At 43.0% G+C, this 12,980-nt stretch overlaps 1 protein-coding gene across 3 annotated transcripts in view; it reads left to right on the plus strand.

The window, feature by feature from the left end:
- The first annotated feature begins 1,904 nt into the window (after positions 1-1,904).
- The window catches only part of fbrsl1 (fibrosin-like 1), a 283,649-nt gene continuing 272,573 nt past the window's right edge, over positions 1,905-12,980 (plus strand). For 2 of the 3 annotated variants that reach the window (XM_053326196.1, XM_053326195.1), the window contains exon 1: positions 2,032-2,447. In XM_053326196.1, the coding sequence (XP_053182171.1) occupies positions 2,145-2,447 (303 nt within the window). In that variant the 5' untranslated portion in view covers positions 2,032-2,144. Of the gene's footprint in view, positions 2,448-12,980 lie in introns of all 3 variants that reach the window. The other variant, XM_053326197.1, reaches the window with a different exon arrangement.

Raw genomic sequence — 12,980 nt, forward strand, 5'->3', positions numbered from 1 at the left:
GAGAAAGTACAGCTTCCTTTATTCAAGCTCGGAGCGAGTTTCCAGTTAAGCAAAGCATTATGCAAATACTAACCAGGCATTTACCAAGGAGGCAGCACTTCCCTGACATCTGTAACTGGATGTTATACTTTATAAGTTTCCTATGCCTGCAATTTAAATAGACTGTCAACAATGTTCAGGGAGAATTTTAGTTTGGAGGGTTATACTCATGTGTGGAACTAAAGGTAAAAAGGAATTATAGAATTTAGGAATTATTTAATTGGTTCTGTCATTAAAAAACTGATTTATAGCATACAGGTTACAAGGTTATAGACTGCAGTATGTGTAAGGGCTAGTGTAGTTCAAACATTTTGCATATTAAGGACCTCCCAGACACAACCTCTTTTGATTAGATTTAGATAATAGATCCATTGAGAAGATATTTGTTTCTACACATTGAGAATACTTGAGTCAGTTTTTATAGCAGTGTAGTCACAGCAGCGGAAGTCATATCTATACTATAAAATAATTGTTGCATGACTGACCTAATTTCAACTGATTGAAATAACAGAGAAATTAGACTGCTTTACTTCTCAGAGGACTCCCTTAAACTCCCAGAGGGACCCCCCTGGAAATCCCCACACTGCAGACTGGGAAACACATCAACCCTGCTGCTGGATTAAAAAAAAAAAAAGATGGGTCACAAGGGCAGGGTAAGTATGACAACCGATATTTCAGATGAGTTATTCTAACTATTTAATATCACTTTCCAATTGGAGCTGCTAAGAGAACTGAAATGGTTGGATGATGACGGCCAACATGCCATTGGTCAGAATGGAAAAGTTGTCAAAACCTGATAGATGAGTGTGTGAGCCCGCTGACAGCAACAACACTCAGTGGGAAACACATGATGTGGCATCAGCTCTGGCAGACAGACAGACGAAAATAGTGTGTGTGACAAACTGTGCCCGACAGTGTGAGAGAATGATTTTTTTCCCTTTTTTTCTCTTTTTTTTTTCTTACACCAGCTTCCTTCCTATGGTAAATTGTAGGCCAGGGGTGGCGGAAATACGTCAGTTATGTGGGTTCTCTGAAGCTTGACTGTGTCTCTTAATTTCGGATGAAGGGAATGAGATGGGGGGGAGAAGAGATTTTAATCACTCCTGTCGCTTTAAGGACACTTATCAAAGCCTTATTATGCGAATAGAAAATACCATGAGCCACTGAGCCACAAGAGCAACCAGGGGACGGACTGGAGTGGATTTATAGTAAACTCAACATTATCCAAACTGGAATAGACCGCTTCATTGCCTCATGGAGTTTGATTACACACAGGATGGTTGTCGTATTCGGACGGTTCGGATCATTTAGGAAATATTGCGCATAAGTAGCACTCAGACTTGGGATTCTTTACCCCTGAAGCGCAGTGAGGAATCGGCAATGGTTTAAAACTCAACGCGGACGGGGATTATTCACGCATCCCACAGCAGCGATCGATACATACTTGCTCGGCTTTCGTTTTGTTCCGGACGGATAGTATCCCGAGCTCTTTATTTTGACAGCCTTGGATCATGGATCGGGGTGGTGGAAAACAACAACGGGCAGCGACATGATTTCTCTGCGCTGTCTGCGGTATGCAGCGAGGTTAGGCTTTAACATCGCTTGTTATTATTCCGATGCAACAAAAAGTTACAAAGCGAGAGTAATGCGTGGATTTTAACTATTTGGCCGTTTTGCACCTGCTTTCACGGATACAGCGTCGACAGAGTGCAGATTCGTGACAAAAATAACGTGTGGATCCTCGTCGCTTTTGCCTTCTCTCTATCGCCTGTGTGTGGGATACTTGAACATTTGCTTATCGTAATGGAGATTGGGGAGGTTTATACTCAAGGTCATCGCGTGTTATAAAGCTATATTTGCGTTGTTATACATACACACACACACACACACACACACACACACACGCACGCACATACATACACACACACACACATAGACGTACACACACACACACACACACACACAGCGTTATAGCGCAACCTACAATCCTCAGTCCAGTGTGTGTTATTTGTTATTACACGGTGCAGCGAGCGTTCAGGCGAGCGCATATACTGTGGAGTTCTATTTCTATTTCTTTTGACACTGCAAGATTGCTTTCTGACAACATGGATGGGAAATTGAAGCAGGGTCGGAGATGCCGGTCCAAGCGGGAGAGGGTGCGGAGGCTGCGGGAGGCAGGGAGCAGAGACGCCCGCAGCCCCGACCCCAACTCCTCCTGCTCCGACAGGGAGGGACACAGTCCGGGGAGGGACGCCGCCTCCCTGACCGGTAAAAAGGCGCCGCACCCCGCAGCCGCTGCCAGAGCACCTCGTCCCCCCCGGCGGAAGAGACGAGAGTCCAGCTCACAGGAGGAGGATATCATTGATGGATTTGCTATAACCAGTTTCATCAGCCTGGACCGTCTGGAGGTAAGGAGGAACCGGATCATTACCTACCTGTGTGCAGTTGTTTGTGTGTTTGTGTGTGTACTTGTGCTGCGTTCTTCATCAGTGGACTGGTTCTCAAAGTGGGGGTCCTTCCAAGGCCCCTCACTCACTCACTTACTCACTCACCAGCAAGCTGAGAACTAGTCCAATTAGTCTCTAATTTACTTGAGATGACGCCAATTAGTACTAGATGTGGATGACTCTTCTGATCATCTGATTGTGTAGATCAGAGCTTGTCATAGGTTCAGAGCCCCCCCCCCCCTCCCCATGGTGTCCCTGATCAATCCTTGGTTTGATTGTCAGCACACAAGGCTGTTGACAGCTGCATTGGTTCCATACTGAAAGTGTCTAGTCCTTGACATGACAATGGTATTTGAGAACCACTGCAGCACACAACTCTGTTTGCTGAATATTGGAAGTTGAAGGCTTCATGAATGAGATGTTAGTCACTGACAGTGAACAGGTTCGTAAGGGAAACAAACCGGTGCTGCCGTGTCAGAAATGGTCTCCGGCTCAGATTGTTTTATATTCTGATTCACCATGAGTTGTCAGTGCACTCTTGACATTTTGCTCTTTGATAAACTGCCTACTGCAGCAGTCATCTGTTACAGGCTGATACACCATGTGCTGATAACTTTGTTTCTGTCACTACTTCATGGTACGTCTGATGTTACAGGAATGCTTTCAGGAATAAAGGAGGTTCTCTTGTGATATCCTTTTATCTCTGTTATCTCATTACACTCCAAATGACAAATAAAACATTACATCCTGTGGGACATGAGGCTGTGAGTGACAAGGCAGGCAGGGCTGTGTGTTTTTTTTCTTCTTCAGGGCTCACTATGGGAATGGCAGCACCGTAGTCAAAATATAAATCAGCGGCTTTAATAAACATAGCTAACATATTAGATGTCCACCGAGGTCTGTGTATTTTAAGATGATGACCTCATTTGAAAGCCCATGGATCATACCACAGGCCACCTCATTTCAGTGGCAACCTCCCATGTAGGCTCAGCCATGGAATTAATCATGATCGACTCTTACCTCCTACATAGTGCTCAGCATAATATCATAGTCAAATTCAGATTTGTAGCCAAAAAAATTCTGCGTGAAATATAAACCAGTGGTGCATCCACATGCAGAGCCTGAAGGGAAGAATTACTCACTAGTTGGAGCTGATCATCAATTTGCCACCTCCCCTTCCATCTGTTAACAAGTTTAACCTGCCCAGGTCATCAGTAATTATATTGCTATTCCATTTAGCCTGGCCCTTCATGGCACTTAGAGTGGGTGTATAAGGGGTTGGAGAGGGTGGTGGGGGATAAAGCATAAACCCTAATCACCAAGAACTATTGGAATCCTCTAATTAATATAAGAAGGCTAACTATGCAGCTACTACAGAAATATGACACAGTATAAAATCTGAGAATAAGAGGTTCTAGGAAGCAGGATAAACTCATAAGTGCCACTTGGATGCTACAGCTGTGTTTACCTAAGATACACTTGTTACATATTATCCAGTGTGCGTAGAATGTGTGTATCGGTGCCCATTCTTGCAGATTTACATGAGAGCAGTGCACTGCAGTGTTGTATCATGAAGATTTCTGCCCTTATGTGATGCTCGGCTGCCACTTCTGACAGCTGCTGACTGTGAAAGACTTTGAGGATGTCATAGCGGCGAAGTGCTTTCTACTGGCATCTTCTGCAAGCCTGCTGGTGTCTCCGCTGCTGTCAAACACAGCGCCATGACCTGTTGACTTCTAGGAATATTCTCCTCCTTGTGTTTGTTACAGTTATAGGTCAATTTTTAGTTTGTAAGTGTCACATCTGTTCCCTTTTTACAGACCTCTTTGTTGTTGTAAATCAGGTTGTTTCTAAAACAGTTGCTGTTTGGATGTTTTATCATAATAAAATTGGCTGCCACAATGGTTTTTAGGGGAAATTAAGTTAAATAATTATCCAATTTTTGTATTATGCACTACATTCAAGCAGTAATAGTTTTCTTTCTCAAGTGCTACATCTATGTTGGAGGAACACAAAGAAAACTGTGTAGTCTTCTTAGAAGCTTATGTTTCAGGGCTAAGCAAATGAGGCATGATACGGCTCTGTGAAATGATACTCACATGCCAGCTACTTGTTGCTAATTGGCTTGATTTGCACGCGAATGGAATGCGCCTATTAAATGATATTGGTAGATCTGGTATTCATATGAGGGGGGTGAGAAGGTTTTTTTTTTCAGGGCTTGCTGCTTGATTTCTCTGGATGTGATGAATAAAATAAACATGTTGAATTTATACTACACAATATGGTATTAATCATGTTTGTTTTCAGTCAGTAAGCTGCGTTGCTGGGTATGAAACACAATCTTTGAGATGTGTACACACAGACAACGCCTCACTATCAGGTCATGACTCATGCTTTCTCTTACTTACTGCATGCATGAGTGGAGCTCATGACCTACGCTACCTGCGCTAATTGCTCATCAATTATGAGGAGGACACAGCAGCGTTTTGGCCGTGGAATAGCTCTGACCTACTGCATCATGCTCCAATAAGCTTGTGCACCCTCTGCTGTGGGAGCGCGTGGCCCTCTTGACCCCGCCGTCGAAGTGACTGATGGCAAGCACGGTTGTGTTGATGTCAGGCCATACAGTCGGGCTACTATCTCATTAGCATTCTGCCAACATGGATATCCCACCCACCCCCCATCCCCTCCCATCCTCTCCCCCCCGGGTTCACTGAGCCCACATGGCCAACATACCAATATTTACTCTATCTTGTTTCTTTTAATCTCTGTGTAAGCCCTTCACTGTTCTCTAAAGCACTGCAGGATGAGCATGTTTCATAAAATCCGTGTCACCTTTGGGTTAATGTGACCGTCATTTGACTGTCATATTTTAGTCTGTAACTTGCACGCCACAGCTGCCACAGTCTGTCGGTAAGAGCCCGAGGTTTACGGGTTTGTCCCCCGAGCACTTGGACTTTAAACACACTCGCTCGGTCGCCGCCGTTGATATTCTAGCTCCGCACTGATAGGATCAAGTTCCCTCGATGAAGGCTTAGGCTACGGTGGTCTCGTCTGCTCCCGTAACCTGTTTCATTACAGCTGAAAGCAATTTGCAGCCGCGACTGCATTTGATTACGGCGTGTTTATTTGCTTTGAATCCCCTCGTTTCTCACAGGAAAGCCGCTTACTGTACCTGTGCAAATCAACTGTACAAACAAAGCAGCCCTGCTTTGTTATGGGTACCTTTTCATCATAGAGAAATGTTAAGGATGATTCAGTGATGATTCAAGTAGAATAACCACCACTCAATCTGCTATTGTGGGTCTTTGAGAGGAGGCAAAACCTAGTATGTCCAATTTGAGTGGTTTTCATTTTTCTGTTTTGGAGTGAAGGATTAAGCTATCACTCTCTACATCTCTTATTCCTAAAAAACACATTATAAATGTACCGCATTTTAGAATGAGCGTTTGAGGAGAATTTTTCTCAAATGCTGTGAAGTTGATTTTCCTAGTGATAGAAGGTTTTTCACCTGACAGCAGCGCTATAAAACAATTACCCGCCACGGCTTAAACCCTCCAGAACTCTCCCCGTGGGTATCGAACAAGTGAGCAGATAATAAAATGACACAATTATCCATCTGTCACAGCATTAATAAGATGTTTGATTTGCTCCATTTGCTCTGTGAGTGACGTTGGAGTGGCAAATCCCCTCTCGTTAATCCACAATCCTTCTGTTCATCTGCTTTAACATGAATTTACAGATTTGTTTGGGTTTTTCGTTCCGCAGCATGAGTTTCTAAATTCACCCTAATGGGGATTTAGGTTTAGTTGATTTAGCGATATTACAACGGTGTCAAGGGCAGGAAGCTGAGAGGCTACGGGACTCTGGCACAAACAGCTTTTCATATGTAGAAGCTCTGGAGTCTGTCTGTCAAAGTTGTGCATTCTTTCTTTATCCAGAGGAGATTTGCTAAGCATGCTTGCTCTTTTTTTCAGCGTGGCCCTCTTTTACACAGTTACACTAATCGTCATCTGCTGTTGGCCACAGAGCAGCTCTACCACAGCAATATGGACAAATTAAGTCTTTTGCCCTAGGGGATCCGGACGGTAGTTGTTAGGGAAAGCTGTGAGTCGCTGCTCCGCTTTATCCAACCGTATTTTCCCAACTGCTAAGTGGAGCTAAGCCAGCAACATTCCAGTTACAAGTTTCTGTGTATCAAGTGCTAAGACGAAGGCCTCAAACTGAGCATCCGTCAGAAAGAATTTTTTTTAGGCTTTCTCCTAAAATAACCGCAGTCGCACTCGAGTCCCATCACATTCATTACTGGGTTTCCTGATATAGAGTTCTCATTGTTAGCACTCACTGATATCATGCCATGTGTTCCTTATTAGCCGTCATTAGTAGAGCCAACACTCTGGAGCACTCTTCTGTCAAATTACAACACTTCCAAGTCACAACATTGGATACACCGTGAAGAATTAATGAACACAAGCCCACCTTAGTAGCATCAACACCTTCTCATTTTGAGCTGAAGGATGCTCTCTGAGGATTGATGTTAGGTAGTTTGTAAGTCTTTTCTTTGGGGGGCAGCTGTGTGCTTCTGCTCTGCTGGTACACTGTGTGATTGCCAGTTGAGTAACATAGTGCAAACTGATACTGACATTGGAAGCTCCAGCGGTGGTTGCTGTGGTAAGATGTCTTGCTTCCATGGTGAGGCAGCAGATTTGTTGCAGGGGTTGCAGCAATCTTGCTTCGTGTTTTCTCTTTTTCCCCCGACGGTGATGGTGCTGTGCATCATATGCCGGCGCTGACAAACAACTCCGGCTTTAATTAACGAGGCAGCCCCCCGAGGCTCTGCTGCTCATTGGCTGACGCATCCCACGGAGAGAGCTTTCTTAATGCCAGTGGGATGTCCTCCGTCCCCAGCTCTCTCTAGCTGTCACACACTGTAGGCGACAGCACGGCTGATAAATGCATGGTCACATATATGTACACAAGCTCAAACACAGGATTGAACTCTCATTGTCCATCTGTCTGAGCCATCGACCACTAACCTAAATATATATCAATGCAAGGCAGGTTCTAGTGTGTTGTGGAAGTGTGTTGATGTGGATCTGGAAGCAATCACTTTCTCAAAGCCCTCTGTTTATACAAAACTTCACCTATATTCAAGCAGTGAGGATTTATGTGACACAAAATGTAAAGTAAGGAAGAAATATTTCAGCTTTTGCTTCAGGTTTCCAACATTAAAATGAGGCAGGGGAAAGGTTAAGACAACACATGTAACACTCATGTACACCACCAGTCAAACGTTTGGACACATTTTCCCATTCACTTGAATGAGAAAGTGTGTCCAAACTTTTGACTGGTGCTATATATGTAGGATCTTCAGGGCTGCAGAAAATGATAATTTTGCATGTTCTACTGATTATTTTCTCAATTGTTAGATGAATTGTTCAGTCTTTAAAATGTGAAAGATGCTAATCACAATTTCCCAGAGCCTGAGAAGATATGCCATTAAATAGCTTGTTGTGGCCATCTAACAGCCTGAAAGTCTGTAGATCAACTAATCAATTAACCCAGTAATTATTTCAGCATTAAGGATGTTAATGAATCAAATGAAGAAATCACTCTGTATTGACATTTGAGCTGGCTATCACTTAAGATGTTTAAATGCTTGTACTGATACAGTGCCCAGTTTTAATATTGTTTTGTTATCGTCCTTTGAGAAATATGAATGTGTATTTCTACTAAACCCTTTTTTAATTAAACAGAAGAAGCCAAAGGTTTAAAACAAGTACGGTTGCTATATAAGAACATTGCATTAGTAAAATGTTCTCTTGGAGTTTAGGAAAAGGAGAGAACACAGAGGATTTATTTGAGAAACGATTTTGGTGTCAGCCCTGTCGATTAGATTGATTTATAGGGATAGAGCCCTATAAATAGCAGCCAATCAGAGATCTCCCCCTAGGGAGCCAGAAAAAGACGAGGTCCTGACAGAGGACGGCCTGCAATTGACAGCAGAGAGATGAATTAGGTACGGTGGTTTAAAGGTACCCTGCGTAGATTTTGACCACTAGTAGCACCGCGGAGCAATGTTTTTACAAATGGGTTTTGATGTTTGCACTGTGTGTTAAGCTTTAATTCACTGAGCAACAGTTAGTGGTGTTAACATGCAGAGAAGTATACTCAAACTTATGCTAAAAGCTTCATTACTGTCTAAAGTTGGTGAATTTATGATTTAAATAAGAAGTGTCTGACAGATAAGCTTGTGGTATAAACACATTTCAGTCAGCACCAAAAAATATAGAAGCTCTTTTCCAAACCCTTGAGGGCACTAGGCAAAAAAGACTTATCTGTGTCTTTATTTTCTTAATTTGTAAGGCTTTCAGCCAGCAGTGCCTGGATATATTCCGGAAGGCGGTGGAATAAATGTGTGCTGGCCCCTAAGAGTCCTCTGTGAAGCGCTGTCAGTTGTCTATTTTGAGGTAGCACTCTACATTCTGAATGTACCAGGCCTTTACGACAGCTCAGAATAAAGAGCCTCTTTGTTTTCAGGTACGGCTACTGGTGAGCAATTGCTGAAATGTGCAGACGGTACAACATAACTGACACATATTAAGTGGCACATAAAAAGCACGTGGGCAGCTCGTCGTAGGCATATATATCCATTTCCTGCTCGCCGTCCCGAGCTGTCTTCCATCTTCCTGTCTCAGTGTTTTCATTGCGGTGAATGACAGGATGTAATTATGCTGTGATTAAGATGCTGTCCCAGAGCCTGCGATGGATTAGGAGCTGCACTGTTAGAAGGTTCCCCGGTAATTATCCACTGCTGATTTGCCCTCCCCCCCTCCCCGCCCCCCTCTTCTTTTTGCCTTTCATAACCCCTCTCCGGTTCCTCGACTGCTTGATTAATGCGTGTTATTAAACAATGTTAACAAAAGACAATTCATTTGAGCATTTTGCGTAAAAGGAATTATTTGGAGATAACTTCATAGTAATGATATTTGTCATTCAGTGGAGGTATTTTCCAGCCCTGTGATTTTGGTTAATATATAATAGCGCACTTGGTCACAGAAGCTCTGAATAAACCACCACTAGCAGACGGAGGGCCTGTGAGGGATTTACAATAAAAATAATGAAACCTAAATAGAGAGGGCACTCTTTAAGTGGCTCATTAAGTAATGGCTGTTTTTCCTTTTCAGCTATGTCCTTTGCTGACAGAGAGCAAAGAAAGAGCTTCTGAATAGTCTGGCTTGCTTCAACCTTCACATCACTTGAGAATCCCTTCTTTTTTTTCAACTTTTTGTTTGCATGCGAGGGTAGGTCATTCTTTCCAGCCTCGCAGCCTCAGTCAGCACAAAGGTCTGTTGACAGGTCTTACTGAGTCGTGTGCGTGCAGGGGGGGAAAAGTATTAATAACAATTTCAACAAAGCTCTCCCGAAAACCAAGGTGAACACTTAACAATAAAGTGGTGCGCTTGGACGTGCGGGGGGAAAAAAAGAAAAAAATCCTTTGGCAGTTTCAGTGTGGCACTAGCAATTTTAGTATGAGGCATACCTGATGCTTTACATGATTGAAGGGTTAGGGTTAGTCATTGTCATTTAGATTTCAATGTTTTAAGACCTATCTGTGCATTTCTGAATAAAAATAACACCCAAAAAATTGCGAATGAAGACATCATAGGACTTTGAAACCCTCTAACTGTTTTAAATCTGTGAGTTTAGATGATAAAATGTGTTACTCTTATAAAGCCCAGGGATGATCATGCAACGTGGCAAACACACACACACACACACACACAAACCTGAAGTCATCAAACCACCGTGCCGATTACACATCAGCCTCCGGTCCGTGTGGTCATGTTTTTTAAGGAGGGTTTCGTTTTCAAAAGGCTTGACTCACGCAGCCGTGACATCGCGTGGAGTCTTGCTGCATGTTTTCTTAATAGATCACTGTCAGTGCGAAAGCAATTAGCGTTAACAGTTGTCGACATGCTCTTCTGCTACCGACACTCGCTACTAACACCAGCTCTGAGGGGAATAGTCTTTATAGGCCAAGTGATGCTGACAATAATTGCTCAGCACTCGGCTCTCTGTCTGAAATAAGATACGGCTGATATGTTAGCGTGCAATTTATTACAGCTCATTGTTTGTCGCTGTTTTGATTGTGTTCGCAGCGTTTAGCCTCTTCTATCTACCCGTGTGTTTGTGCGGGTGCGAGCAAAGCCAAATAAGGGCTGTTGCTTCAGTGTGTGTGTTTTTTTTTTGTTTTTTTTGTGTGTGTGTGTGTGATAGCTTTGGCAGCCATATAACAAGCCATGGCCAAGATAATAGAGCCTTAGATAAGAGGGCGGTTATGCAATGTGGAATTTCTCTTTCCCGTTGCCACTTCTGTTCCATTCACTGTCTGGATGACATTTTGCCTGAGCTGCCACACTGGGTTTTCCCGTCCAAGTGAAGCACCTTGGCGACAATCCGCACTTCCCTCTCATGGGAAGTGAATGGCTTGTGTGTCAGGAGGGTTGACACTGTATCGGACCTTATTGTCACCCTTTCAATCAAGCTTGGATATCAGCTCTTGACATGAAGGGATGTGTTGGTGTTTTTCTGTTTCCTTTTGTTACGACAGTCAAAGTCAAGTCAGAGTGCCTTTATTGTCATTATATTGTGAACAACAAAATTAAAAGTGCTGCCATGAGTAGCAGATTCACATCACAACAGTACTTAACCTGTCAACTGACTTGATCCTTACTGCACACTATATAATATCTATATAAAGTCTATATAATCAAACAAAGAAAAATACTTGTTTTCATACAGGAAAGAGGCATATGGACTTATCATGCTTATGCTTGGGTTATTCTATTTAATGTCAAAAAAAAAAGTTTTGAAATGCCATGTTTAGACTATAAGGCTGCCCCCCCCCCTCCCGCAAAAAAAAAAAAAAAAAATCAAGTTTGAATGAGTTCCATTTAACAGAGAAGTTCTTTGAATGCATCTCATGTGAGTAAATTTCCAGCCGGCGACATCCAGTCTCACTGCGTGCTCTCCATTCAACAACTTGAGTGACAAGCTAGCATTACAAAGCAAACCCATTTTACAAAGTCAGCAAACATACAGACGGACAATGCATTTTAGAAACCTGCAATCATCAGGAAGAGACGATAACAACTCAACTGGGCTAAGACTGCTGACACCTTAATATTATATTTGGTTGATGTTTGAAATATTAAAAAAGGATTTCATCCCCCCTCATCTTTAACAGCGGAGTCCCTTTACGAAGGGGTTCGCTTCATTGCCGTTACGGAGACGAGGAATAATTCTAACCGCCCATAAGTCTTTCAATATACAAACGGCATGTCGTATCATATTTACAACCTATCCTTGAATTATTAATAGCTATTTTTATAGTAGCTTTTGAAGTAGAATCATAGTAGGGTTTTAGTGGAGTGTCTTGTGGCCTGCATGCTGTTTTTGAGGCTTTTTTGAGGCTGCCAATGTGAAATTATAGGGGAAACACTAAAAACCTCCTTGATTATTTCTCCGCAAGAACCTCTTTTAAAAAATTGTATTAGAACTCAGGTCTGCGTAACTGCAGACATGAGTTCCAGAGTAAGCAGATTTCACACATCAGTCTACCTGGAGTTTTGTATGCTTCTGTTTAAGATATCATTAGTTTTTTAACAGGCTTGACTTGTTGCCAGCTCTGACAGTCACTCACTTTATGAATTCTCTGATCATCTATGAAAGTCAATGTTGCAGGCTATGTGCTCAGCAGAGTGAAGAGGGAGTATGTGTTTGAAATATAATGAGATATATAATAAGGCATATGTAACATAACCGCCGTCGTAAAAAACCTGCAGGGGCAAAGACGAGCCTCTCTCACCCACAGTGAGATCCAGCTGGCATATCTTCCAAAGAAATGTATCGTCGAGAGTTCCATTCCTCTATTCTTCGCCCCCATCGACCCCCCTGTCACTTTGACGCCTCTCTTCTCATATATACTGCGCGGACAGCAAATAATATCCTCAGACAAATTCTCTCTCTATTTGTTTTTCTCTTCTTCTTCTTTTTTTTTTTTAATCCGCAGGTTGTTTCCCCACCAGATCAAAGGCAGTAAAATGCATCTGCTCCCCTCTTCTTGCGAACAGGCCACACAGCTCATTTCAGAGAGGCCACTTTGTCAGCGCGTCTGAAACGAGGACACGCACCTTTAGAGCCAGCGAGGCTTTACCCAAGGCGTGGAATGAGATCAAAATTACACAAACACACATACACACACAAGCACGCAGCCTAAGCACAAGGCCGGTTGTTGAGTCAATAAAGAAAACAGGCGAGCGTATAAGAGTGAGAGAACATAAACAGATCTCTGCCAAGCTACTGTTTGCATTCCACATCTCTCGGCCTGCGAGCGCAGCAGCTGCTTTAGCCGCGTGGAGTTCAAGTGCCGCGCTATTTATATTCGCGCTGATGTCATGATTTGTACGTATTACCGTGTTTCATCGAGTG

The sequence above is a fragment of the Scomber japonicus genome, chromosome 9 (genome assembly GCF_027409825.1).
Source record: "Scomber japonicus isolate fScoJap1 chromosome 9, fScoJap1.pri, whole genome shotgun sequence".
NCBI classification, from domain to species: domain Eukaryota; kingdom Metazoa; phylum Chordata; class Actinopteri; order Scombriformes; family Scombridae; genus Scomber; species Scomber japonicus.